At 42.1% G+C, this 25,912-nt stretch overlaps 3 protein-coding genes across 9 annotated transcripts in view; 1 reads left to right on the forward strand and 2 right to left on the reverse strand.

Annotated features, from left to right (window-relative positions):
* Positions 1–5,115, reverse strand: part of LOC103146547 (plastin-1) — a 15,184-nt gene extending 10,069 nt beyond the window's left edge. The window contains exons 1-4 of one of the 4 annotated variants that reach the window (XM_016677713.1): positions 2,652–4,133; positions 2,361–2,560; positions 833–1,010; positions 446–537 (exon numbers count right to left, since the gene is read on the reverse strand). In XM_016677713.1, coding sequence (XP_016533199.1) covers positions 446–515 — 70 coding nt within the window. In that variant the 5' untranslated portion in view covers positions 516–537; positions 833–1,010; positions 2,361–2,560; positions 2,652–4,133. Of the gene's footprint in view, positions 1–445; positions 538–832; positions 1,011–2,360; positions 4,134–5,032 lie in introns of those variants that run through there. The other 3 variants (XM_016677714.1, XM_016677715.1, XM_007564523.2) reach the window with 3 other exon arrangements.
* LOC103146548 (glycogenin-1-like) lies at positions 4,228–16,087 on the forward strand. 3 transcript variants are annotated; one of them, XM_007564526.2, is made up of 7 exons: positions 4,228–4,316; positions 8,070–8,208; positions 8,282–8,456; positions 8,601–8,763; positions 9,865–9,991; positions 12,040–12,277; positions 14,409–16,080. In XM_007564526.2, the coding sequence occupies exons 2-7, from the start codon at positions 8,123–8,125 to the stop codon at positions 14,574–14,576; spliced, it is 957 nt and encodes a 318-aa protein (XP_007564588.1). In that variant the 5' UTR covers positions 4,228–4,316; positions 8,070–8,122; the 3' UTR covers positions 14,577–16,080. The 3 variants fall into 3 exon arrangements, with proteins under 3 accessions (XP_007564588.1, XP_007564586.1, XP_007564587.2); XM_007564524.2 differs by lacking the exon at positions 4,228–4,316 and adding an exon at positions 4,944–5,220 and having other exon boundaries at positions 14,409–16,087; XM_007564525.2 differs by lacking the exon at positions 4,228–4,316 and adding an exon at positions 5,038–5,220 and having other exon boundaries at positions 8,073–8,208; positions 14,409–16,087.
* Positions 16,088–17,071: 984 nt separating this feature from the next.
* hltf (helicase-like transcription factor) lies at positions 17,072–25,532 on the reverse strand. 2 transcript variants are annotated; one of them, XM_016677712.1, is made up of 25 exons: positions 25,436–25,532; positions 24,982–25,184; positions 24,309–24,475; positions 24,102–24,232; positions 23,924–24,006; positions 23,434–23,505; positions 22,433–22,624; positions 22,285–22,359; positions 22,143–22,203; positions 22,020–22,071; positions 21,830–21,891; positions 21,664–21,710; positions 21,449–21,569; positions 21,246–21,337; positions 20,805–20,948; positions 20,520–20,652; positions 20,259–20,394; positions 19,575–19,754; positions 19,305–19,420; positions 19,011–19,192; positions 18,768–18,887; positions 18,268–18,380; positions 18,015–18,195; positions 17,669–17,749; positions 17,072–17,545 (listed from the first exon to the last, which is right to left on the reverse strand). In XM_016677712.1, exons 2-25 carry the CDS (start codon positions 25,177–25,179, stop codon positions 17,402–17,404), a joined length of 2,883 nt encoding a protein of 960 aa, XP_016533198.1. In that variant the 5' UTR covers positions 25,180–25,184; positions 25,436–25,532; the 3' UTR covers positions 17,072–17,401. The 2 variants fall into 2 exon arrangements, with proteins under 2 accessions (XP_016533198.1, XP_007564589.1); XM_007564527.2 differs by having other exon boundaries at positions 21,449–21,559; positions 21,663–21,710; positions 24,090–24,232.
* Positions 25,533–25,912: the final 380 nt, after the last annotated feature.

Genomic DNA, 25,912 nt, shown 5'->3' on the forward strand with positions numbered 1-25,912 from the left:
ACACACACACACACACACACACTTCCCTCTGATTGGACGTGCAAATAAATAATAAAAAAACTTGCCCAACTTTGTTCTTAAAGTGTCCATCTTGCCCCTCAGTTTTTGCCACCCTGAGCAGAAAGCCATGCTAACACCCCTAGTCTGCTAACTCCAGCTGATTTATATTTACAGTGCGATATCCATTATCATTATAGCCGATTTTTCATGTTGACGTTTTAAAATGAAAGGTGATAAAACCTACAAAATATCACTATGGGAAATGGAAACATTATTCATAAAATCCTCACATGCAACAATTCAGACAGTAAAGTTTTTTTTATAAGACTTGTACTGTTATGTGCTTTACAGGAGGCAGTAAAAGTCTAACTACAGTCTGTAATCCCTGCAATAAACCTGCAAGTTGAGATTGTGCGTGCAAGAAAAATAAAAAAATGAAACTGACCAATTTTATCAAAGGCCTCTCTAAGGTCTTCCAGATCCTCTTTGGAAATGTGAGTGTAGTGCTTTTCCATGGTGGCTCCTGTTTTCTTCAACCTAAAACACACACCCACACACACATTCACAAAGAAACACACAGAAATGTCAAATTTTTTATTTTATTTATTTTTTTTTATAAAGGAAATAAATCCTGGCGGAGGCAGCACGCAAATTTACTGAAAGTTTTAAGTGGAACAACTAATCATAAAGCATTCACTAACTTTTTAGACACGCCTCAGAGGTTTTGCACCTTTTCTGAAGCGTCAGCAATTACCGTTAACTAAAGGTTGACCCGTTTCAGACTTTCTTAAAGAAACTAAACTGAAAACAAAGAAGAGGAAGTGACTTGTACCTCGTTTTAAGGCCTCGCTGCAGGAGTCGTGTCTCTCTGAGCTCTGCAGCTTCCCGCTGGTACAGAAAAGACGGTGGAGAGAAGAGAAGCTGGACAGCTGATTACCACTTCCAGGTGGAGTCACTGGAAGAAGGCTGACGGTGGACCTTTGGTCCGCCTGGACCTAGGACGGGCGTAGCTGGACAGTTAACATTTAACCATGTCATCGTGCCGTCATCCATAAAAGGAAATTCATCTACGAGTCGGGCAACAGGGGAGCAAAAAAGTGTTCAAATATGTTTTATCAATCATTTGGGATCAACAGAAAGGTTTTTAAAAAAACACGTATGTAGCTGTGTTATCAGCACAAAACGATCTTTTTAGAAATATCTAGGAAGTAATCTGAAATATCACACTACAAAAACAAATCTTTGATTTAGAAAGAAAATTGAAAGTGGACGTAAATAAGTAAGAATCATAAATTTATTTTTTAGGGGATTTTGAAAACCATTGCTGATTTTTGTTCCACTTCACAATTCGATGCCGGTGAAACTTTGTGTTGGTCTGTCCTATAAAATTACTATCAAATATAGTAAGGTTTGTGTTTGTGGCATATTGGTTTTTCCAGTGGAAGTACGAAAGACTCAGGTGTGAGTGCTTAGCTATGTTTTTCTTTTTTTTTTGATACAAAGAAATCAAATTATTTTTACTTGATTTTTTAAAGCGTTTGCATATGCCGGCTTAAGTAGCAGGAAAGTGGTATTTTCACTTTTCAGTAAAGGTCAAATAAAGTAAACTTTAGCGATATGAATGTGTCAGACAGTTGTCATTTTTGGGAACATTGAAAAACTGCACATGGATATCAAAAGTGTGCCGAGTCTCTTCTCCAACACATCCACGTGTTTTGCACAATAAACTGTAATTCTTGTGATACCTCTCTTGTCTTTTGATGCACTTTCTAACTTATAAAAAAAACATTTATAAGAAGAAAAAAAAAACTTGTCTTGTCTAGATAATTTCCAAGATAGATTCATTTGCGAAGATGCTAACCAGGAAGTCGCCTTAGGATGACATAACGCACTAAACCACTAGTTGCTAACCCAATAATAATCTTTCATATTCTCTTCCAATCTGTGTTCAGATCAGAGGTTTTAGCCATAAACATCTAGTACACTTCCTGCTGCAGACGTACACAGTTAGCCCTGCAGGCCATGTGAGGCACAAATGATGTAACAACGTTGTCACTTTTATGACAAAACAGTGAAATGTACACACTTAAAAATTCAATTAATGTCTTTTTATGTCAAAAATAATTAAAAGCCCTTTCTTCATAAAACTTCTTTTTGCAAAACTTCTTTGCTAAAGCATGATTTGGTCACGTATTTGCTCAATCTCCGGAGAGTCAACCCCATTTCTGTTACATGAACCTGGAGGTCTGGATCTGAACACCTGCAGGTTTTCTGTAGATATGCTGACCGATATCATACATTATGCACCGAGTTTCATCACATTTAGAGCACAAAGGGTGAAGCAAGAATAAGGAGCTTACATCCAATCTCAGGCAGGCCGAAAGGGCAGAGAGTCCACAGCAGACCAGTCCAGACAAGAAAGCAGCTTGCAGTTTTGGTGGCTTTCTTTCTTTCACCTACTTTCTTCCCCCTCCTTTTTTTTTAAAGATGTTGATTAACTCTTTCCCCTCAGTTCCAGTGTTTCCTCCTGTTCTCTGCTTTTAGGTTTTTAACCAATCAGCTGGAAACAACACAGAGAACCACAACCAACAAAATCTTCCATCTTATCTTAGAGCAGCAGATTAAATAAGTTGGTTTAAAATTACATGTACATTTTAACCCTTCACACTGAGCGAACGCTGCCTCTTCCTCGTCCCTCTCGGCTCTCTTCTTCCTCTGACACCTGATCGGCCTTGTTTCACTCCACGACTCCGAGGCGATCTCCGGTTACCGTCCCATCCTCATCGGTGATCTCGGGTAAGATCCCCTTCGGTCTGTTAATGTGCGAAGTGAAGGTCTGGTGGGTTGTCCTGAACCCAGATCAGTTCTTAGCTGCTAAGACTTCCCATAAGCCTCCTGCATTATTCACCGGCCTCAAAACCACATGTGGAGGAAAATACAAAATACTAGTGAGAAACGGAGAGAAGATTAGGGTTTCCATACCCTTTCCTGCTTTAGAGCTGTTACATCTGTCACATTCATACCACGTCCTGTAGTTCAACAATAGATTTATATGGGTTTTATTGAGAAATATGCTGAATTTATTCAAAATTAGTGATATTAATTTCTATAATATTCCCTGTCGATGGGCTAAAAGGCACAGATTACCACCAAATTTCTCCTGGATTGATGAAACTCTTTGAGGATGTTTTGATTTCAAAGTCTTTGCAAAACAGTGTTTTAAGCAAAATGTTTCCTTGGAAACGAAGCAACCCCACATGTAACTATTCCCCACTGGTCTGAGGCGTGCTTCATCTGAGAAAATAACTTTCCTCAAGTCCAAGCCAGGTGCATCCTGCAGTATGTTGTTCTATTCTTGATGTTTCTGGACGGACAGAGTTATTGAAGTTCTTTGCCACACCTTCTTGACCCCAGGTCAGCGTACAAATGCCTTTGCTTAACTCTGTGCGTGCAAACACCTGCTGCCTCTCCAAAGCAACCCAATTTCTTAGATCAGGGGAGTCAAACTCAAGTTCTCAGTGGCCAGTGTCCTCCAGACTGCAGCCCGCAAAGATTGGTTTAACATTTGTGCATTGAATAAATCTCCTTCAGGAGGCAGTGCTACAAAACTACAACACTGGTGACGTTTGCGATTTCACAAAGCTGATGGTAGAGTTACATCAAGCATTTAGAGTTACATCAAGCATTTCATCACGACTCATGTTAAAACAAAAAATGTTAAACATCCCCTTTCAATTCATTAAACCTGAATGAAAAAGACTAAACAGGTTGCGTTTGAGTGGTTGAGGGCTCGTCCAGCTGCAATGTGGACACACAACCACTGAGAGGCGCTGCTGAGACACGAACAAATGATCTGCTGACAAAGTGGAAACTTTTTTTCCCTTTTCTGTGAAAGGAATAATCCAAGGTATTTGTTATTTTTTTAAAAAGAGCTTGATATATGACTAAAGCAAAATCCAACCTGGAATAAGTCCTGAATGCAGAACTGTTATATGTAGAGCAGATTGTGATATTTTAAATCAATTTAAAACAATAACTTGCATATTAAAACACTACTTTTGCTTCAAAATAGAAGCAATAAAAGGGATTGGTTGCCCTGTTCTTGGTTGAGGTTTTGTGTTTCATTTTGTGTCTTAAGTCTGTCAGCTTCTGTCCATGTCACCACCTGCCACTTATTTCCAATTAGCCTGCAGCCATTCCTAATCACATCTCTCAGTAATCCTGGTTCTCATCCCCGTCCGATCCCTCCGTTTTGTCTGCCAGCTTGGAGTTACTTCAGATTTTATGCATGGAGTTTAAATGACCTTCCAATACTTGTATGTATATTTTTAAATTGTTAAATTTCTGGGCCATATTTTAGTGCCTTAGTGCCTTTAGTTCATTATTGCCTTTAGCAATAATGGCCAATTTTAATTGTATTTCTACAAGCTCAACAAAACAGAACAGTATTGGAAAATAATTGATTTTCAGTTCTTAAAAAAAGTAAAGGTCAAGTATATTAAGTCATTACACAAAGAGATGTTTTTAAGCTGTTTATTTCAGCAAGAAAACATTTTCCTGGTTGTGTGTGTATGTGTGGTCAACTCCTTCTGTCAACTCCCTTATTACATTTGGCTTTACTTAATAATAATCTCAACATTGCGAATATCAATGTGGCTTTGGTACCTTTTGTTCCCCCTCCCAAACTTTTTTCTTCCACTCAACTTTCCATAAATATGCCCGAGTACAATGAATGTAAACATGCAGCAACCTTCTTGACGGTTTTGTAAGCAATCACATGGTAACAATCTAACACGTATATATTATCAATCCCTTTTTATATGCATTAGCCTTATGTAACAGATGAACTGTCTGAAACCGAATATTGAGTAATCATTAGCTGAAAGTGATAATCCACTTCAAAATAAATCAAACTGCGTCTAACCGAGTCACAGAGTTACTCAAATTAATATATTTCTATGATATTATCGGGATATATTAGCGAGACGCTATTCGTTTCATGCCTGCATACTAAAATTAATTACGGTCTTACGCTGAAAGAAACAAACGCAGGGGGCGTGGCAGATGTCAGCGGTCACATGGGCCGGAAAATGTGGGGCTTAATTCCTGTGTTTGACTGCTCTCAGCTGCTGCTCCTTTGCCCTTCGCAGTGCAAACCCGCCGTCCGCCCCGTCCCGACCACCGACTCCCCGGTGGACTCTCCTCAGCGCACCATGTCGGGTAAGACGACGCGCGGCTCGGGATGCTCTCTTGCGCGGAACATCGCATCCGGACCTCGGCCTCTCTCCGGGCCGGACCGGAGCTGCGCGAACTGCGCTGTCCTTTTTTTTTTTTTTAACCCCTGAAATATCGCGAATTTAGGAAGCGTCATGGAAAACACCTGCTGCTGCTCTCCCGGCTCCTCTCGCGAGGGCGTCGACGAAGCGTTTCGTTTCGATTGATAATGTCGTAAAAAAATTTTTTAGATCCTCCTAAAGATTTTTTGATGCTTGAAATCGATGAGTTGCTGCAACGATTTGGACCAAAGTCAAGTTAGATTCGCTTGCAGGCAGCACATCCGGTTTGGAAAGTTTGATGTTATGAACAGCTTGCTGAAATGCTTTTCTCAACAGATTTTTACACTAATTAAAAAAAAATACAAAGACAAAACACATGTACAATAATCAAATTTGATCTTCAGATTTGCTCTAAGGAGCACAAAATATTTCACATTTACACTAAATTACAGATCAAGTTCAAGGTGTATAGGTCTTGTTCAGATAAATACAGGATTTCTGAAACATTGTTTATTACTAGATGCAAAATAAAATTGTTTATTTTGCATCTAGTATTTTTCCAGGGTTTCCTTCATAACTCAGCGATGCTCTTTCAGCACATGTTGCTTAGCACTGCCTATCAGATGGCTCCAACAAAGAAACCATTTTGCGGTGTTTGGATGACCAAAAAAAAATCCCAGTATGATAAAACACTGACAGTCATTGTTTAAAGCACAATGAGTTAACCATCTCGCTTCTCCTTAAAACACTTCCTTTGCTGCTTTGATTTACACAAGGCCACAGTGTTATTACATAGTTTGACATTCTCAGAGTATTGCCTCATAAATCAAGGCTGCATTTGAAATAATTTTAGACGGAGGACCGGAGTTGGACATCCCTGGTTTGAAGTACATCTGTATTTTACAATAATAATAATAATAATAATAATAATAATAAAATGCATATTTGCAATAGTCATGTTATCTTAGGAGATGGTTGGGTGATATGTGTTTTATATTTTTGTGAAAGTACCTTTCAAATTTTTCATTTTGCTCAAAGTAAATACCAAAAAACTCTCATGCCACCCCACGATTGAAATAAATTTTGAAATGCTTCGTATCAAGCTTCTTCAAAGCTGCTAACCCTAACCCTAACCACCTTGTATAAATTAACCTTTGGTGAACGTGGAAGAACGTTTCACCAAAAGCTGAGTATTTCACTTTGAAAACATGAGTCAGCTTAACTCAGTCTGAAAGACTCCCGCTCCCCGTGGCTCCATATTTTCTGTCAATCAGACAAATATAAAAACTGTTGCCTCAACCTGCCGCCTGTACACCTGCAGGCCACTTCTTGTAGACGATGGAAATAATTGCAGATTGATGTTTTGCTGCACCTATTCAGAGAAGGAAGGCTTTGCCAAGTTCAAAAACTTCCCACAGTGCTGTCAAGTCGAGCGTCTGGATGTGCCTTAACAATTCCTTTCTCTTGGGCCTCGCCACTAATTTGACTGCAACATGCAATATCGGGGAGTCGGTTTCAATTCTCATCATGCGCAGTTTGTGTAAATTCTTCAATCAGGAACCACAAATCGGAGACAAAATGTCATCTCTCAAGTTGTAACGTTTCTGGTGGTGAGAATAGAGGTCGTTCGGTTCAACGATCCTGATTTCAAAATGCAACCTGGTGTACCTCTTAGCTCCACCTGAAACGCCTCGAGGTGTTATTTGCGTGCTTTTATTTCTGAAGCGAGAATCAGTAACTTCCTGTTTAATGGTATTTTTAAATAAACTTGATGTAATTGCTTTGGTGTGGACATGCAGCAGAGTGTGGCTTCAATGTTTTTTTTTTTCCCATCAGACCTGTCAACATCCTGTGGAGTATAATTTTACTACTAGCATGTTAAAGTGCTGCACAGCCCTGAAACTATTATAATTAAATATCTTATGTGTGGTAAAGTAGCTTTAAGCATCCATTACTTGATCAAACTGAATTATAAACCCAGTTTAAATTAAGGGTGGATTAAGCTTTTTCACCAGCTTTAAGTTCTTACTGGGTCAGGAGTTTCACTGTAGGCACAGATAACGCTGTGGGAGTGCAGCACATGCTTCCTGCTTGTTTCCCGCTCTTACACTCTGGCCTTTTGATAGTCGATTTATAGTTCCTCGGATCGGACCTTAGCAACCGTGCGACACAGCCGCACGGATCGGGTTTCTCAAAAGTCCCCATCAACAGAAGCATTCATCTTGATGATCCCCCGCCTGCTGGCTTCAGGACAGCTTTAACTCCAGCAGCAACACAGAATACCCCCCGTTGGTGTTTGTAGGATGAAATGTTAACTCATTAAATACTGATTAAAAACATAACATCAGTGTTAAGGAGCTGATTTGTCTTTAGAGTGAGGATAAAAGACTAAAATGTATATTGGATTATTCCCAGGGAGGGAAGCAGCTGATTTACTTGCTTCTCTGTTGATACAAAGTACAATAAGTATTTTGGAATTTTTTAAAAAACTGTATAGTTTAAATATGGTTTAATATGCATGCTTAATGGTTAATCCATCACTTTACCGTTCTGAACTTGCTGCTCTGATGATTTAAAATGACAGTGTTGTTGTGTAATGCTACTCTTTCACTGCAAATTTTATTAGGTACACCTGTTACTTGTTAGCACAACTGGCAAATGGCCCAATAGCTCGATGGGAACTCGATGCATTTAGGCATCAAGATGGAGTGACTTTGAAAAATTATCGTTACGGGCAAGTTGGCAGAAGTTGAACTGATCTCATTTTATTTTATTTTTTTTCCCCCCCCAAAGCAGACCAAGCTTTTGTGACATTGGCCACAAACGACAACTACGCCAAGGGAGCAATGGTTCTTGGCCAGTCGTTGCGGAACCACAGCACGACCCGGAAACTGGTGGTACTCATAGGACCTCATGTTGCTGAGCCTTGCAGGTAACAGACGGCACCACAGTCTGCTTTTTCTCCAACATACATATTGACATGATTCCCTTTGCTTGTGCTTCAGGGATGCGCTGCACTCAGTTTTTGATGAGGTGATCATGGTGGACGTCATGGATTCGTGCGACGCAGCTAATCTGGCTCTGATGAAGCGGCCAGACTTGGGCGTAACGATCACCAAACTGCACTGCTGGACCCTCGTGCAGTACAGCAAATGTGTGTTCATGGACGCCGACACACTGGTAAGAAAAATAAGACGTTTAAAGCTTAAGGTGATTTATATGCGTTTTCTTCTTAAGACTTCCACTGTTCTTGAAATGTCATTTTATTAAACACATTTAAAGAGGGTTTTTTTTTAAATTATGTTCTGTTGTTGGTATCTGCAGGTGCTGTCCAACATAGATGAACTTTTTGAGAGGGAAGAGTTGTCTGCAGCTCCAGATCCTGGTTGGCCAGACTGTTTCAACTCCGGGGTTTTTGTCTTCAGGCCGTCCAAGGAGACGCACGAAGAGCTGCTTAAGTTCTGCGCTGAAAAAGGCAGCTTTGATGGTGAGTGTTTGGATGGAAGCAGATGCCAAGCTATTTTGTCACAGTACCAGAACTTATTCTTCACTTAATAGAGTTATTTTTAGTTTTAAATCCAATGCTTCTTATTGGTACTGTTCAAACTGTAGTGGATAGAAACAGCTAAAAGTCTCAATTTAATAAGTGTGTGTTCTTCTCGGAATATTAATGAAGATCTCAAAATGTTGTTCTGAAGATACGGTCTGTCATTCCACTAATACTCTAAGTCAGTTTAGATATATATTGTTTCAACATGTAAATTGTGTACTAAATTGAAAATTTAACACACATGTTTCAGTGCACTTATTTAAACCAAAGTGATTATTTGGCCACAAACTCCTATCAGATATTCAAACTCTGTTTTTATTTTTGGATTTGTCTGCCATTCCTTATCCTAAAATGGTCGCTAACTAAACATCCAGAATTGGAAATCCTTACTGGACCAGAACTCGCCAAACGTAAAACGGTGCCAGCTGCCTGCAGGGTAAGGCGACGGGCTTCCTTGTGCTTGCTGTATTCAACTGTTGGCTCTAGAGAAAATCACCAGATATGGATAATAAAATACTCTTGTTTGCTGAGGAAAACTCTTTGTGGACGATGGTTATTTAACCCTGTAAGAGGGGAGAAATCTTTGTTCTAAAGAGCGCTCACCCGTCACTGCAGTTTTGCAGCAACGTATGGGAAAGTAAACATTGCCTCATTGGGTTTGCAGAAACTTTACAGGACTTTTTTTTTTTTTAGTCCTCTGCAGAAATGTCTTAGATATGAAAAGATAATGCGATATTCTTTGAAAGCTGAAGAAATGAGCCCACAGTCTAAATGAAACTGCAAACATTAGCGCTTAATGTGTGAGACAATTCCCACCCGACATGTTCAGTGAATGTCGCCTCTGACAGTACGGCGGATGTGTTGACGGCGCTTTTTTTTTCCGCTTCTATTTTTACATGGCGGCCAGTATATGGGGAATGTACAGAATGTATATCTGTGCTGCTAATAATTCATGCACAACATGCTCTGTGCTCCGACTCTTGTGCACGACCGTGTGAGTATAAATCGGAGCGCTTCTGGGTTTTGGTGTGTCTGCAGGTGGAGATCAGGGCGTTCTCAACAGCTACTTCAACACCTGGGCGACGGCGGACATTTCCAAACACCTCCCGTTTATCTACAACCTCAGCAGCATTGCCATCTACTCCTACCTGCCAGCTTTCAAGCAGTCAGTACTCACTCCTACACGGTTCAGCTACACACACACACTGAGACCAAGTGTGTCTCGCAAAACTGTTTTACACCCTCGACCTGCAGGAGCCGTGAAGATTTCAGTCTTTGGTCAGAGAATCTGCTGACAATGTAGACTTTGAGAAAGTGTGATGGGCAGGAAAAACATTGTTTTCGTTTTGCCACGATCCGTGTAGGAGGGGGCCACTCAAAAGTGGAAGAGGGAAATCGGGTCAAATGAGGCCAAAATGTTACTTTTTGAGAAACCACTATATGGGTTGCACAACTAAAACTGAAGTGTACTCTTGACGTTTTGATGCCACGCTTATCAGATTTGTGCAAATAAGAAAACTTGAGAATCGCCTGTTCTATTGCTTCCACTTTGCAATGAATTTCTGCTTTGGTTTCTCAACTGCACTTGTTAAAAAAAAAAAAATAAAATAATAGTCCTTGAAGGCAGGTGTACTGCAACATTAAGATTCGCCGTCAATGCGCCTGAATTGCGTCATGCGGCCATTAGCAGAAGAACACTATAAAACTATAAAACTTGAGTGTGTTGAACCTACTAACGGAAACGTCTGATCTGTTGAGTAAAATCACAATAAAACGCCTTCAAGTTTGTGGTTGCAATGTGAAAAAACAAAGTGGTATGCACAAAGGACTATAGTCTGAAGCAGAGTAAAAGTATTTTATCAAGAAGTAGCATGAGTCCTGGCTTCAGTTTTTATTTTATGTAAATATAACTAACTCTTTCTGGAGATCTGGCCGTGAAACTGCACTTCTTGTTTGGAGATTTTAAGTCTGGCCGAGGTCAGTTCAGTTCAGCTCTTCATGCATAGCTGTGAGTCTGTGGTTTGGGTTTTAATGACATGAGGTTATGTGGAACTCCAAACAAAGGCCGTCCCTTTTCTGCAGCTTCCTCATGAGAATCCTTATTGTTCGTGATGAAGTGAAGTACCGTCTGATACGGTACTAAATGTGGACCTGTTGAGCCAAGTCCACTCTTCTGCATCATGAATATTATTTCTGCCCCTGCAGCTTTAATGACTAATCTTTGCTCTGTCTAAAAAAAAAAAAAAAAAACTGCAAGAGATTAGAGGCAGGCAGTAAAATTATCACTAAAACTGTTTGTTTTACAGCAAACATTAACTACGTTTTACTTAACGGAGCTCTGGGATCGTTGCGTAAACTGGACACAAAATGATTCTCGTCTTTTCCACTTGACCTTGTAAAAGAAAGTTTGGTCGTTTTGTTTCTGCTGGCGTCAGAAGTGATCAGAACGGCTGCTAAACCTTGCAAGTTATCCCCACGTGGAGGCAATCTGGACACATGCAGAGCGAAGAATATGGCAACCCCCACTAAAAATAACTGTAACCATGACAACTCAAACGTGTCTGGACTGTGCTGTAGTTTGCTGATAACTGGATATTTATAAATGGTGAGAGTACCTTGACGTTATTAACCTGCTCACCTTAGAGGCTCTGCAGAAGATAAAATATGACGATGTGGCGGCTGTGACCGAACGAGGCGGGTCAAACGCAAGAAGTTGGCTTAGTTTTATCTGTACTGTAATATTTTTGTTGGTCAAATATCAACAGATTTGGTTATCAAAGTGAATAGGTTAATGGACTGTGCTTTTTGTGATCTCTGAAAATAAACATAGCAGGTTTGGCCATTTTTGGTTATTTCTATACTTGGACTTTAAGAGTATCTTGCTTTCATTAACAGTAAACAAACCAAGAATCGGACTTGTTCATAGATAAAGTGTTGGTAAAGATAAAACGCGACATTGGGTATTAAGTAATATTTGTTTGTAATATTTAAAAAAAAAAAGGTCAAATGTAACTCAATTTTCTGATTATTTTTCTGGATTTTAAGAATGTAAGCAAATGTAAAATGGCATTGCCAGCTTATGGCTTTTAGAGAAACAAGCAAGCGCATTTTTGTGCACATTTGAAAATCAAGTTTGCAACTTGGCAAACTGCATCACGGCGTAATGTTTGCTAACGACCGACACGTCGTCTTTTCCTTTGTGATCGTGAACAGGTACGGCCACGACGCGAAGGTGGTGCACTTCCTGGGCAAAGTGAAGCCGTGGAACTACTCCTACGACGCCCAGAGAGGCGAGGTCAGAGGTCACTCCGTCTCCCCTGACCCGTGCCAGATGCACCCGAACTACCTGCTCCAGTGGTGGCAGCTGTACGCCGCCTCCGTCCTGCCGCTAATGCAGAAGGCGTACGGCGACGCCCCGTTCAGCAGCGGCTTCGTGAACCAGAGCAGCCCTGTACGTGCCCGCCGTGTCGGTGTGAACGAGAAACAGAACGGTGTCGGGTGGGGCCGCGGTGTGTGTGTGTGTGTGCTTGGAATGAAGCAATGATACAGATGCCTATAAATGTGTCATGTATCAAATTTGTTGTAGCACGTTACAAAATCGTCTCATGTCGAAACCCTCAAATTACTGGATGCCGTTTTTTCCTCATGCTTCCTGTAAGGCTGCATTTTTATAAAAGTGTGGCAGTAAATGTAGTTGAATTAAGAAAAAAAAAAGCATGAGCAGAATAAATTAAGCCCACATTCCTCAGCTTTGTTTGTTGCTGCTGGTGTTGCTCTGCTCAGTGCTCAGCAGGGGAGGTAGGAAGTTTCCAGGCGGTGTGTGGCAATGGCCCTGTAGTGAAATAGTTGCCAGTCACATGAAGGGGCACTGCCAAAACCCAGAGCTTTTTCTGTTCGTCTGGAGCTGGGCCCGATTGTGTCAGACTAGACAAGTTCATACAGGCGACCAGAGGAAGAAAGTGACTCTGCACTTTCTCAGGGAAGAAATGTTTTCTACGTAGCACTTTAAGCAGGTATTTTCAATGTCATGTTGGCTTCCTTTGACATTTTTTTATTTAATTATTCGTCCTTTTGCAATTGTTTAGCGGCAAGAAAATGTTTTTAATTTTTTTTGGACCATGGTTAAAATTTAATTGATGTAACCATGAAGGCAACACAACGGAACGAAAGCTCAGCGATCAAATTCTGTTGCTGATTTATATATTTTAACCTTTTTTTTTTTTTATAAAGCTTTTATCTTTCAAAACTGTGTCTAAAATGGGGTCAAAATATTTTTGTTCCCAGCCTCTGTCATGAGAGTCATTCATATTAAGAGCAGAGGTGATGTCACACTGGGTGTGGAGTGTTGCTAATAGATTAAAACAAAATCATGAGGGTTGATACTTTTATATAGTGAGTAGCTCTGTTTACATTGCTAACGTACTGGAATTTTGTTTGTGACCAGTCGAGTTGCAAATTGGCCCAATCGGGCCACCAGCCGACTTCTTGACGCACCACTAAGATGCCATTTTATTAACACATGGTGACCTGTTTTGTCCTATGGTTCTTGATGGGAGTCACGTCACAGTTTGTTTACAAAACAGAAGGATCAGATTTGAACATAGATGGATTTTTGACCCCACATGGTGCACAACGACCCCTCACCTCAGTAGCTAAAGCTAAATCTGTCTTCATGATCTGCCGTTCCTCTGCTACATTCTCTAACAGGTCAGTCATATTTGCTCCTATGTGACTCAGTCGCTGCTCTTGCAACCAGTTGCCACACACCAGAAAATCCGCAGCACCCATGAAGCAAGATGACGCCTCGTTTTGGTGGCAAACTTCAAATCTTTCTCTAGAATGTGGGGATTTTTTCGTTTGCAGCGAAAGCAGCGATGAACTTTGCCGTTCTCAACATTTTCCGAGTTATGAGGAAGCCCTGGTGTCACTTTATTTTGATGGTCCTGATGTTGGATTTTTTTTTTCCCCACAGCCCACAGCAAATGGTGGGCGTGGAGGTGGTTTTGATATTTGTAAATCAATTTAGAATAATTAATTTCTTCATAAAGATGCATCTAAACATACATTTTATTTCCCATCTCTAATGGGACAAGGCAGATTATCTGAAGAAACCGCCGTTATGAGCTTCTGCTAATTTACTGGAGGTCAAAGACTTTTGTGTTATGAAAAATTTGGAAACTAAAACTGTAATTAGATGAGCTGTTATGAACTGATCACAATATCATATCAAAGTCATTGTTTTACTCATTTTTCTTTCTCTCAAACTTTTTATTTTAACTCAATCTTTTTTAAATTATATTTTATTAGATTAAGCTTCATATGGAACGTGTTTGTTGTATTTAGTTTAATTGGAAAAGACGAGACAATTTGAGCCAAATGTCTAAAATGCTTTGAATGCTTGGATCATTTATTTTCTGTGTTTAGGCTCAAATGTCTTCATGCCCTCATAATCTGAGGAGCAGCCAGGAGCAGGAGGGGGAAAGTTGTGCTGAGGGAAAGCAAAGCGGCAGAGAAAACACTCCTTTTAAAGTATTAGTCAGGTTTCCTTTAAACAACTCGCTCTCGCTTTGTCTGCATTTCAGGGCGAACTTCACCAAGACGCGAGAGAGCAGGACCAGTTCCCTCCTCCTCCCTCCCAGAGGGTTTCGTCAGAGGAGAGGAAGCAGCGCTGGGAAGCGGGCCAGATCGACTACTTGGGCGACGATTCCTTCTCAAACATCGAACAAAAACTCAACTCTTTCCTCAAGTAGCGCGCGTCTGATGGAGTGTGACGGACACCGGTTCGAGCTCTGGGATTAGGAGGGGAGGGGGGATGGGAGGGATGCAGCACGGCTCAGCCAAACATGGGGGGGTTGTGGGTGGCTTTCATTCTTCTGTCTTGGTAGGGTTTGTTTGGCAGATCTTCCATGCACTCCAATATAAAACTTAGTTGTTTTTTCTCCCCCCTTTAAACAGTTTGACATGATTTGGGGAGCATAATCTTACTAAAATCTAGACATTTAGGGAGTGAAGTAGTTGCCAGCATCCAGTGTAGAATGAGTAGAAACGGTTAATCGTATATGTTAAATCTAAGCACTGTGAATGGTAGAATAATTTAAATGTGCTTCACGAGTAAAACGAGGCTAAACACACCCCTCAAATGTTGTAAAATTGACCGCATTTCTTTTTTTTTTTTTCCCCCCCCCAATTCACTTTTGCCAATTGTTGGGTCGCGCTGAGGTTCAGGAAAACGGCCTTTCAGGCTCAACCCAAAGGCACCAACGAGCAGGTGGTGACACCTGCTGCACCTGAAGTGTGTAAAATCTTTGCGCAAATCTTTTCATTGCCAAAAAAAATTTCTTGTTGTAGTGTGGATTTCTGATTTCCAAACCTGTGTTGGATTATTATGTTTTGCTCATTTCGTTGGTCTAAACTGTTGGGTTCTCCGCTTTGTGCAGCCGTTTTCTTTGGATGCACCGTTCCGCTTCCTCCTCCTTGTACGAGAATGATTCCCAGATCTCTGCCACAAGAGTGCAAAATTGAGCATTTGGCTCAATAAAGAAAAGCATTCACCTCCTCAGCTCTTTACTATACTTGCAATAAGTCTCTGCCTAGACTCCAAAGCACATATGCAACAGGCTCGTTCCCTTCTTCCCTCAGCCATGACTTTAACACGACGGTGTTCACCTCAGGAGTGCGTAGAGCGGCAGCGTCTCTGTCTGTGCCTCCGACACTCACCAGCTCCCTGTAACTCCAGCCGTGTATCATCTTGTACTTGCATGGCACAGAGCTGACGAGCGGGTCTGTGATTTTAAAATAAAAAGTGCTTCCACCCAGGTGGCGTAGAGGTTTATACGTACGTTTCCGTGCTCCGCATGTCCGTCCCCATTGGAATCGTTTTGGTGTTCGTGGCCGTGCCCGGCGTTTCATCACTTCCTGTCTGTAGTGTAACCAGCTGCCTTATTGCCTGCTCACCGTTTACAAAACCTCTCTTACTGTAACTGCTGCTAGTGACACATTTCTGTGAATCCCTCCTCCCGGTCCCCCCCCCACCCTGCTGTCGACAGCCACTTCACTTCCACCTGCCTGCTGGTCAAAGTGCAACCTGATGATTCACTCCTCCGTCCATTGCACACACTCCCAAAAGGAAACGCGTTGGAGGCGATAGTAAGTCCGAAAGCAGCTCAGAGGGGTGTGGAAGTGGATGATTGTTGTTGTGACATCTTTTGATGCAGCTGTTAACTGTTCACCTTTAAAACAAGAAATAAACCTGTGGAAAAAATATCCTGCCTTTCTTCTGTTTTTATTGACGTTTCCCACTGAGGGTCTTTGTGCTTAAGGAAATTTAAGAACCTGCTTTAAATATGTAATAAATTACGGCGTTAATATTCACATAACCTTTGTTAATAATGCTAAGATGGCTATTAATTAATCAGTTGTCAAACCTATTGTTGTTCACCATTGTCTGCTTGACCCCTTGATCAAGCCTTTTCTAATATTCCACACAACATGTAACATTGTCCTAAAATAATGACCTATTTATTTTTTGCCAAATAGTTATTTAGGTTTAAAAAAAATCACTTTGGGCAAAAAAAAAAAAAAAAATTGTGGGCTTTCATTTTAGGAAGGTGAATATATATGATTTATGCTGATATTGTATCGGCTGATACTCAAACCTGCAATATCTGTATCGGAAGTAAAAGTTATGACACCTTTTAGTTCTAAAAATTAGCAATGCAGTATAAATGTGAAATGTTTTTTTTTTTTCAGCTTTCTAAATTCCTTAGAGGAAATCTGTGCAGCTCCTCTATTTAAAATGTCCATTTGTATTCTGGGATTCAAATCAAATCTTGATGTAAAAATGTGCTAAATTTGAATCTGAAGACTTTAATACATTTGCCACTGATAAAAATGTAAAATGACTCTGAGGCAATTATCTCATTAATAGATTTGTATTAATAGAGGCTAAGAAGGATAATCTTCTTAGCTTCCTATACTATTAGAAGCAATGACTTATGAATTAACGATGTTCAACATCAGGAAGAGACGATCTCAGAGCTTAAGATGGAACCTTCAGTTCTGATCCACTTTCACCTACAGATATTCTGCTTGCCTGGTTTCAGTTTGAATCACTTTTTTTTTTTTACTTGGACAGGTTTTAGTCTGCAGCATGTTCCTCCTCAAGCAGTAGCTTTCTGCAAAATTAAGTTTCTCTTGGAAGGATGCAGCTAAATATTGACAACCAAAAGTGTAATTCGAAGCACTACCAGTACAAATACTTTTTTATTTTCTTATTTTTATTTTCAGAAAGCTATGCGGCAAGAAATTGAATGTTGTATTGCAAAGCTGGATTACATCCAATCATCGCGACAACCGGTGAATTTTGTTAAATCAACTCGAGCATAAACCTCATACCACAGGAATGCATTTCATCTCTTTTAGCAAAACAAGGTATGAACTTAAGCTCTTCCGTTTTCACTGCAGTTTTATGCAAATCACACATCCAGATCAAATGCTCTTTACCTGGACGTGTTAAACGTAAACAAGTAATGGCAGAAGAAACGAGCGTCGGCGCCCTCTGCTGGCTGACGGGCGTCTACACCTCCAACAGAGCTCTGATGTCATCGATCCGAGACGTTTTCCTGTCGGTACTGGCTGAGCCGAACGCCTTCTCCACCAAGTCCTGCTTCTTCTTCTGGATCTTCACCATGTTCTCCTCCACCGAGTCCTTCACAATGAACTGCAGGAGCAGACGCGCTAATCAGCTAAATAAATCTATTTGCGCGCAGCGAGAATTAAACGGAGGAGTGAAAAGCACAGCGACGCTGCTGCGCAAACATCCATTCGTTGACGGAGTTCTGACCTTGGTGACGACGACGTTTCTCTCCTGGCCTAAACGGTGGCAGCGATCAATGCACTGCTCCTCGGTAGCCGGGTTCCAGGCCTGAAACGGACAAAGGCGGCAGATTAAAAGAAAGAGCAAATATCCTGTTATGATTGGATTTCTCTGTTTGGATCTCCAGCCATGCTGATAGAAATCACCCTCACTTCATTTATTTATTAGATAAACAAGTCACACTGCAGTCTTATGACCAGCCTTTTGTAACTCGTTCCTTGTTTCTTTTCTCAGAATGATTTACTGAAATCAAAATGCACGAGGCGTTTCTAGGTCTGAATCCATGTGTCTGCTGCAGGAGGTGTGCTCTTACGGGATCCATGAGGAAAACGCGAGACGCCGCGGTCAGGTTCAGCCCCACCCCTCCGGCCTTCAGCGACAGAAGCATGACTCTGGGGCTGTCCGCCGCAGAGCTCTGAAACTCCTGGATGATCTGAGTTCTCTTCTTCTGGCTCATCGTGCCGTCCAGACGGACGAAGCTGAAACCGTGCTCTCTGGCGAGGTGGGAAGAGCGAATGAAAAGCCTGCTTCGGCGGTAAACTGAGTGACGGGTGCTCTGCGTTTACCTGAGCGGGGTCTGAAGGACGGTGAGGAAGCGCGTGAACTGAGAGACGACCAGACACTTGAGGCCGACGTCCTCGGACCGCAGCCGGAGCAGGTTTCCCATCAGCGCCTGAACCTGCAGGCACGGAGGAGGAAACGCATCGACTTTTCAGAAACTGTCGATATCTGCTTATCTGATGCATCTACAATGGTGTTTAAAATAAAAAATTCACTCGCCTACATTTACCCAGGAGAGACGATGAAAGTTTTGCTTTTATAGGTTTGTTAGATGTTTTCTTACTTATTTCTTATAAATATCTTCAGAGGTGGGCAGAGTAGCCAAAAGTTTTACTCGAGTAAGAGTAGCACTACTTCAACGTATTTTTAACCAAGTAAAAGTAAAAAGCAGCCGTCTAAGAAATTACTCAAGTAAGCGTAAAGAAAGTATGGACATAATTATGACCGCGTGGGAACACTGCAGAGAACCAGAATCTCTCCTTCAGCCTCGATGTACCGCTCTTACCTTCGAGCTCGTCCTCCACCTGTCAGACTCCACGCTTTTCTCATCTTCCATCTCCTCTGGAGGAAACTCCACCAGCTCGCTGGTCTTGATTTCGCTTCGACAGAGAGGACACCGGGCCTTCTGTCGTGAAATCCCACCCAGCAAGATAAAAAGAAAAAAATGCGAGGAAACATTTGGCGTCTAGTGGCAGGTTTACCAGAAGAAATCCTCTCCTCCCTCCCCCAACCGCTTGACGCCGAGTACCTGCTCGCTGCTGATGACTTGTGCGATGCACGGCCGGCAGTAAACGTGGGCGCAGTGAGTGATGACGGGCATTCGGATGGAGTCCAGACACACGGAGCATTCCTCGTCCGAGCCGCTGGCCAACACCAGACGCATTTTCTCCACCAGACGCTGCCGCAGCTCCGCTGGAGTGTCTGCGGAGGCTGCGTGGTGGTGGGGGGGAAATAAATAAATTAATAAATAAATAAAAATCCCAAATCAGAGCGTTTCCAGAAGCCTGAGTCAAAAGGTTTGACTCGGGTTTCTCTGGCTCACCTAAATCTGCAGCGATTTTCCCGATCAGATCAGGGTGGCAGCAGTATTGTCTCAGCCGCATCAAGATGGCGAGAACGTCGGCGTAATTCTTCAACACGGACCCTTCGGCTACATATCTGCAAAATGCAACACACATACCAATACATAGCAGGCGATGTAGACTGAACACGACAAATCAACTTTATTACCCAGCTAAACATCATATGAAAAGCTACTCCTTGCTAATTTTCCTGCTGTTTTCAAATCGCAGCTCCACGTCCGAGTCATCACCTGCCGATGGTGCGTCTCCCCTCGTTGCGGGCCAACTCGTACTCCTCCCTCTCCTGCGCGCTGAGCTCCACCTGCTCCACGTAAACCGTCTTCTTGGGCAGCGACACCAGGCGGCGCCCGTTTACCTCGCTGTTCTTGGTCCGCCTCAGGGTGATGCACTTCACCAGGGTCTGGAGGTTCCTACGAAGACATAATCAACGCCTTCACATCCCTGAGTAGAGACGGCACAATGAGAAATACGTGGTAAAGCTTTAGAGCCAGGAGAAGGTTTCTGTACATTTTAGAATCAGTGACCGTGAGATTTAAATAAAAAACCTGCAGAATATTCAGAGGGATGGACAGATGAAAGGAAAAACAGACCGACTGATTGGTGGACATAAATTTCACTTGTATTTGTATCTTTTAAAAAAAAAATCATTGCAAAATTCTGGTATTTATCATGCAGATAGTGAGATACAACAAAAAAAAAGCCTGATAATACAAATGCTTTTCCATACCGTATGGAAAACTATTTAAACCAAATTTCCTTTCTAAGACACGAAGCAACCCTGCGTAACAAGAATCAGCAAACTGCTGCATCACAACCGCAAAAGACACAAAAATCATTTCCACTCGAATCCGTCTGATTAAACTGCTCCCTCTAGTGTATTTTTTGCAGAAGTGCGCTTTGACGTGGCCACTCACTGCAGGCCGGCTCGGTCTCCTTGTATGACCGGCCTCTGGATGACCCGGTTCCACCACTCCCTCACATCGAAGGGCTTCAGCCGCAGGAAGGCAAGCAGCATCCACAAGTCCTTCACGCTGTTCTGGATGGGAGTGCCTGGAAAAAAACAAAACAAAAACAAAATAAAACAACAAACATGTTCTGCTACAAAAACCTTCAATCGTAGCAAAAATATTAGCATTTCTTTCTTATTTCCAGACTGTGTCTGGGTGTCACCGTACCTGAAAGAATCCAGCGTCTCTGAGCTTTCAGTTTGAGCGCGGCCTTGCTCATCTGTGCGTTTGGGTTTCTGATGACGTGCCCTTCGTCCAGAACCACCCTCAGCCAGTTGATCCCATGTAAAGGACTCGTATTCTGAAAGGAAACATGTGATGTTTGCCATCGGCCAATCAAATCCTACACTTGAGCCTTAGTTCTGAGACTTTAAGCACTTTAATAATAGTTTTCTTCCTTTCTTTGTGCATTTTATGGTTTTTGACGGTTCGCATCGACCCGTCCCAACTCACCCCAAAGTCGGACGAGAGGACGTTGTAGGTGGTGATCACCACGTCCTGAGAGGACAGAAAGGTCTTGCTCCTGTTGCGCTCAGAACCGTAGTACAGGTAGACGTTGGGCTTCACATCGGACCGGAGGTGCTGCTCGAACTGGTCCTGCACAGAGAAATAAAACACTGTGCAAAACATCCAAATCAACAGCATGGCAAAGCAGGCGACTCCTGCAGATGATTGAACTGGATTTTTCTTTAAGGGTGTCAGAGCAAACAGGGGTTGAATATAAATGCACAGCACAATTTTCAGAATAGGATTCTTTTACTTCAGCCTGATCACTATGTACTAATCTGCATGGTTGGTGAAATCTCATCAAAATGCACTGCAGCTTGTTAATGACGCGTAAACCCCCCCCAAAAAAAACAAACAAACAGAAAATAGAAAGTTGTGTTTTCTTACCAGCCAGTTGCTGAGCACAGAGAGAGGACAGACGATGAGAGTGGCCTTCGCTGATAAGTCATCTGTGCTCTCAGAGGTAGACACCTCTACACCTGCGTGTACAAAATGGCAAACGTCGATAACAACTTTCACGTTTTCTTTCGACTGAATCCAAACACGGAGTTAAGGAGGAGGCAGAAACAACCACCACGGGTTGAACTCACTCTGTTTAAGTTTGCATTTCTCCGCTGCTTTCTTCTTCTTTGGCTTGGTTTCCGACATCGTGCAACTCAAGGCAGCAGCAAAGCCCAGGTCTTCAAGTAACACCAGCCCCTCTGTGCAAACGGTAATAAATAAAAGGAATGCCACATTCACCGACTTGCAGATTTCCTCATCAACCGCCCTCGTCGCCGTTAGCAAATTTAAGGGAGCCTGAACCTTTGCTGGGTTTGCGCTTAGTGGGTTTGTGCTTCTCTTTGCCGGTGCCTACATGAAGGACGGGCAAGAAAGAAAAAAATAAACCCATTAAAAGAAAGGAAAAAAAACAGAAAAGCTGGATACACATAGTTAGATGAAAAATGGCCAGATTGTAAATTGGTTCTTACTTTTCTGAGGCTCATCTTCCTCCAGCACCCCGTCTGCTGCGTCGATCACGTCCTCCTTTGGACTGAACCACATTGTAAAAAGTCTGAGTTAGCAGGAGCTGAAAAATTACGCGCTGGTGAGTTCGAACGAAAAAGCTGAAACTACAAAGTGAAACAGAAATTAACAAAACAAATGGAAAAGCACGCTTACGTGGCGGAGCAGTGGGAACTTTCTCCTGCTGAATTAACTGCACTGCTGCTCCCTGAAATGAAAACATTCTATTTTTTTATTCATCTCTAGGTGTAAAAGAGCTGACCAGTCGCCTTCCAGTACCTTGCAGTTTAAAGCCTTCCAGAGACTTATTCTTAGCTTTGGTAGGTGAAAATGGCCCCACCTGCACACACAAAGGCAAACCTGTTATAATCACTGACTCTACCTGAATAAAGTGAGGTGGCGATTCAACGTGGCAGCTTACACATCTCTCCACAGGCAAGGGCTTCCCTTTGTGGAAGTTGGTAAGGATCAGTGCGATGGTTGTCAGAGTTTTACCCTGAAACAGAACAAAATAATCACCTAGAACGAGGATTAAATCATGCATACGTGCATTAGGCCTCGTCGCTCACCAGCCCCATGTCATCAGCCAGTATTCCCCCCCGAACTCTCTCTGGTATCTCTTTGGCGGAGAAACACGTGAGGCTGTTGTAGTACAGGTCGCCTCGCTTCTCCCAGAACGGCGGCAGCGCGTCTTTATTTTCCCGAGCGCACATCCAGGACAGCGCCTGCTTCTGGTGAGGCAGCAGCGGCGTGGCCACAGACTGCAGACACATACAGCCAGCCATGTGTCCACAGACAAACTCACAGTACCTCTCTCTCATTTTTTGTTGTTGTTGTTTTTTTTAAATACTCCTGTGCAGCAGCGTTGCACTCGGACCCATTTACTCGAATCCCCTTAAGATCAAAAGTTGCCTAAACCTGATAAATCACATCCACCTGTGTGAAGTCAGAACAAGTTAACTGCATCTGTTACAGATTTCTGAACAATCACCGATCTTTAAAAAGCCCGACCTGCCAAACCCGATTTGGGCCGTTTCAGATTGTTTTTTAATATCCGACACCGTCACTCGTTATAAGGTCACGATTAACCTCCAATGCGACGATCGCATTTTATTGAAAAGCACTAAACAATACCGGAGAACCAATGCAAAATTGTTTTAGCTGCACATATTACAAACAAACTAAATTTGCAGAGCAGGATAATCTGCATACGTGTTTTAAGCCTCTTACCAAAAATAAACAGCACGGCTGTCTTTTGATTTGACAAAACTATAATATTTAAGGTGAGTTGACGGCAACAAAGTGTCCTGAGATTTAGGTTTCACATGCAAGTATCAGCCAGTTACCAAAAACTAAAGAAATCTGGGCCGGTCGATCGGTGCAAGATACCTTTGCAACATTTTGTAGATGTTAATCTAGATGTTAATCATGCAGAGAGGAAAAAATGTAAAACTTTTTAAAAAAAATCAAGGAATACAACATTCATAAAGTGAAGCAGATTTTGCTGAATATAACAATAATCCTCCATTTTATGTAACAGTGCAGGGCAGCTTTCAACAACACAACTCACCTCAGCTGCTTCTTTCTCCCCATCTTTGCTCTCCATCAAATCCTCAAATAAGTTATCGAAGGCATTCTTTAACTGGAAGACAAAAAGAAATATGAAACGCCACTATTGCTGAATGTTGCCATGGTGATATCAGCTATGATTGACAGGGATTTCCTTGGCTTGTTTCCTTCATTATCAAACATATACGGCTCTGAAGAGTTAAAATGCGCATACAGAATGGGCAGTGAAAGCCCATCCAACAAGCCAGATATATTATTAGCTTGCAGAATTTGCATTCACCACACTTAAAGCAATATATTCTACCAAATATGGCATCCAAACAGAGCTTTCTGCCACTGAAAACACACCTTTATTGAAATAAATGTTTCATACCACTGGAAACAGGCAGCAGAAATGACAACTAAACACAACGCCCGACTCCAGAGTATCAGGATCTTTCCTGATCTTGCCCTTTAAGCTTCAGTCAAGCGTATAACTCTAATTTCATCACCTCCTCTGCAGTCAGTGGGATGGTGACGCCTTTCTTGAAGGAAAACGAGGAACCCGGGCTGCCAAAAGATCTCCCCTTTGCGCCTGAAATTGTAAGCGGTCAGGTCAACGACGCTCACCAGAAGTCAGCGTACAGAAGACGAGATCACCGAGAGGAGAGCGTGTACCTGCGGCTCCGCCTCCGTCCGCGTCCAGTCTGAACCCTCGACTCGCCATGTGCTTCACCACGGCGTCCCTGTTCTCCTCGCTCCCCAAGAACGACAGCGTGACCGGCATGGAGAAGCTGTTGTTGGTCCCTGAGTAAACCACCCTGACAACGACATGCACATTCAGCTTAAACCGACTGACCATCTTTGACTAAAGTTATTCTGCCAATCACAACTCACCCCTCTACTTTAGCCAAGCTGTTGTCCATAACATGCGCCATGGCTGCAGCCAGCTCCTTCCTGATGTGTCCCACCTGTCTGCCCAACACGTTAGTGACCATCACTGCGTTCTTGTCGTATGGATTGTGGGGCTCCCGTACTAAGCCCACCATCTCCCCTCGGTTCACCTGTCCGGAGAGCAAAGCGTTTAAGAAAATCGTTTACTTTCTCTTCACTAGAGAAAGAAAAAAAATTGGAGATCTGATCCAGATTTTTTTTTAAACGCAAAGGTTGATCATATTTTTAATGGGAAGTATGTATGGTGAGGTAAACAGCCTGTTCTGCAACTTTCTTCTTCTTCCTTTCTTATCTAACTGCAAAATCCTGAGAACATATGAAAATGTTTTTAATGTTATTCCAAATCAAATTTTGATTTAACAAACAACTTCTTGGAAATTTTGACAACACTCCAACTAACTAATGTGGTCAAGTACCTATTGAAATGCCCGTGTAAAAACAGACACAGGAAACTCTAAATCTGTTCCACAAGGGTCAGGTATGGCCCAATATTATTTTAAGTTTACATTCTTCCACTAGAATTATTCTGCCCTTTTCTGAAATCTTTTATCACATCTATGCAAAAGATATCATGAAGGAGCAACAAAGATGTAATGATTAAAGAACCGATGCTCACCACACCAGTGTAATATCTGAGCCCGACCACGGTGCCCCTCAGCTGGCCAAACAACACGCTGCCATCTGCATCCGGCTCCTGGGAGGCAGCAGCTCTGATGGCCTGGGACAGCGTCTCTGCAGCGGACTCAGAGCCGTCTGAGAAGAGGTCCACATCGGTGAATCTGTCTCTTCCAAACTTCCACCAGCGGGAAAACATGCCTGCTGCACATAAAAAAAGAACAAAACGCATTAAAAATGTGTCTGAATGAGGACAAAGCGGATAAAGTCACGACTTTCACTCAGCGTAGTAATTCAGTCAGCCTGTCTGTCTCAACAGGGACAACTTCGTCACATTTCAGCTAGCTTCTACGCTGAGTAACATTAGCAAGACAATATTAAACGAACAACACTTCATTTAAGCGCTGCATTAATGTTGCAGTTTTAACAGCAATTTCAGCGAGTTTTATTCATACTTTCAGTTCCCTCGCCGAGTTTTCAAAAATCAGGAGATCAGCGCTGTTGATGTTTGAGTTGTAATTCACTTGCAGTATAACTGCATGTTATAAAGTTGTACTTCCGGTGTAGACTTTCAAAATAAACACTTACTCTGTAGTCGAGAGTTACGTTGACTTTTCAGTTAATCCAAACTGTGGCTGGCGGAGATAGATTTCTATTTGCTTCGACATTGGATTTATCACGTTTTGTTATCGATCAGGCAGAGACTGTATGAATATTTCAGAAGGAAGTCCAAGTCTGTGGCAGCATTGATTACAGTAAATAAAGAGTACGTTGTTTAAAATAGACAGCATGTGTGAGTAGAAATAAATTGGATTTTTTTTTAATTATGTCTTAACAAATCAGTAGAGTTATTTACATAAAAATGACAAATTTAGTTTGAGAAAATAAAAAAATACACTTTATATTTAAAACACCTCCACATTACTGTCAAA

This window comes from Poecilia formosa, unplaced genomic scaffold (assembly GCF_000485575.1).
Source record: "Poecilia formosa unplaced genomic scaffold, Poecilia_formosa-5.1.2 Scaffold160, whole genome shotgun sequence".
Lineage (NCBI taxonomy): Eukaryota > Metazoa > Chordata > Actinopteri > Cyprinodontiformes > Poeciliidae > Poecilia > Poecilia formosa.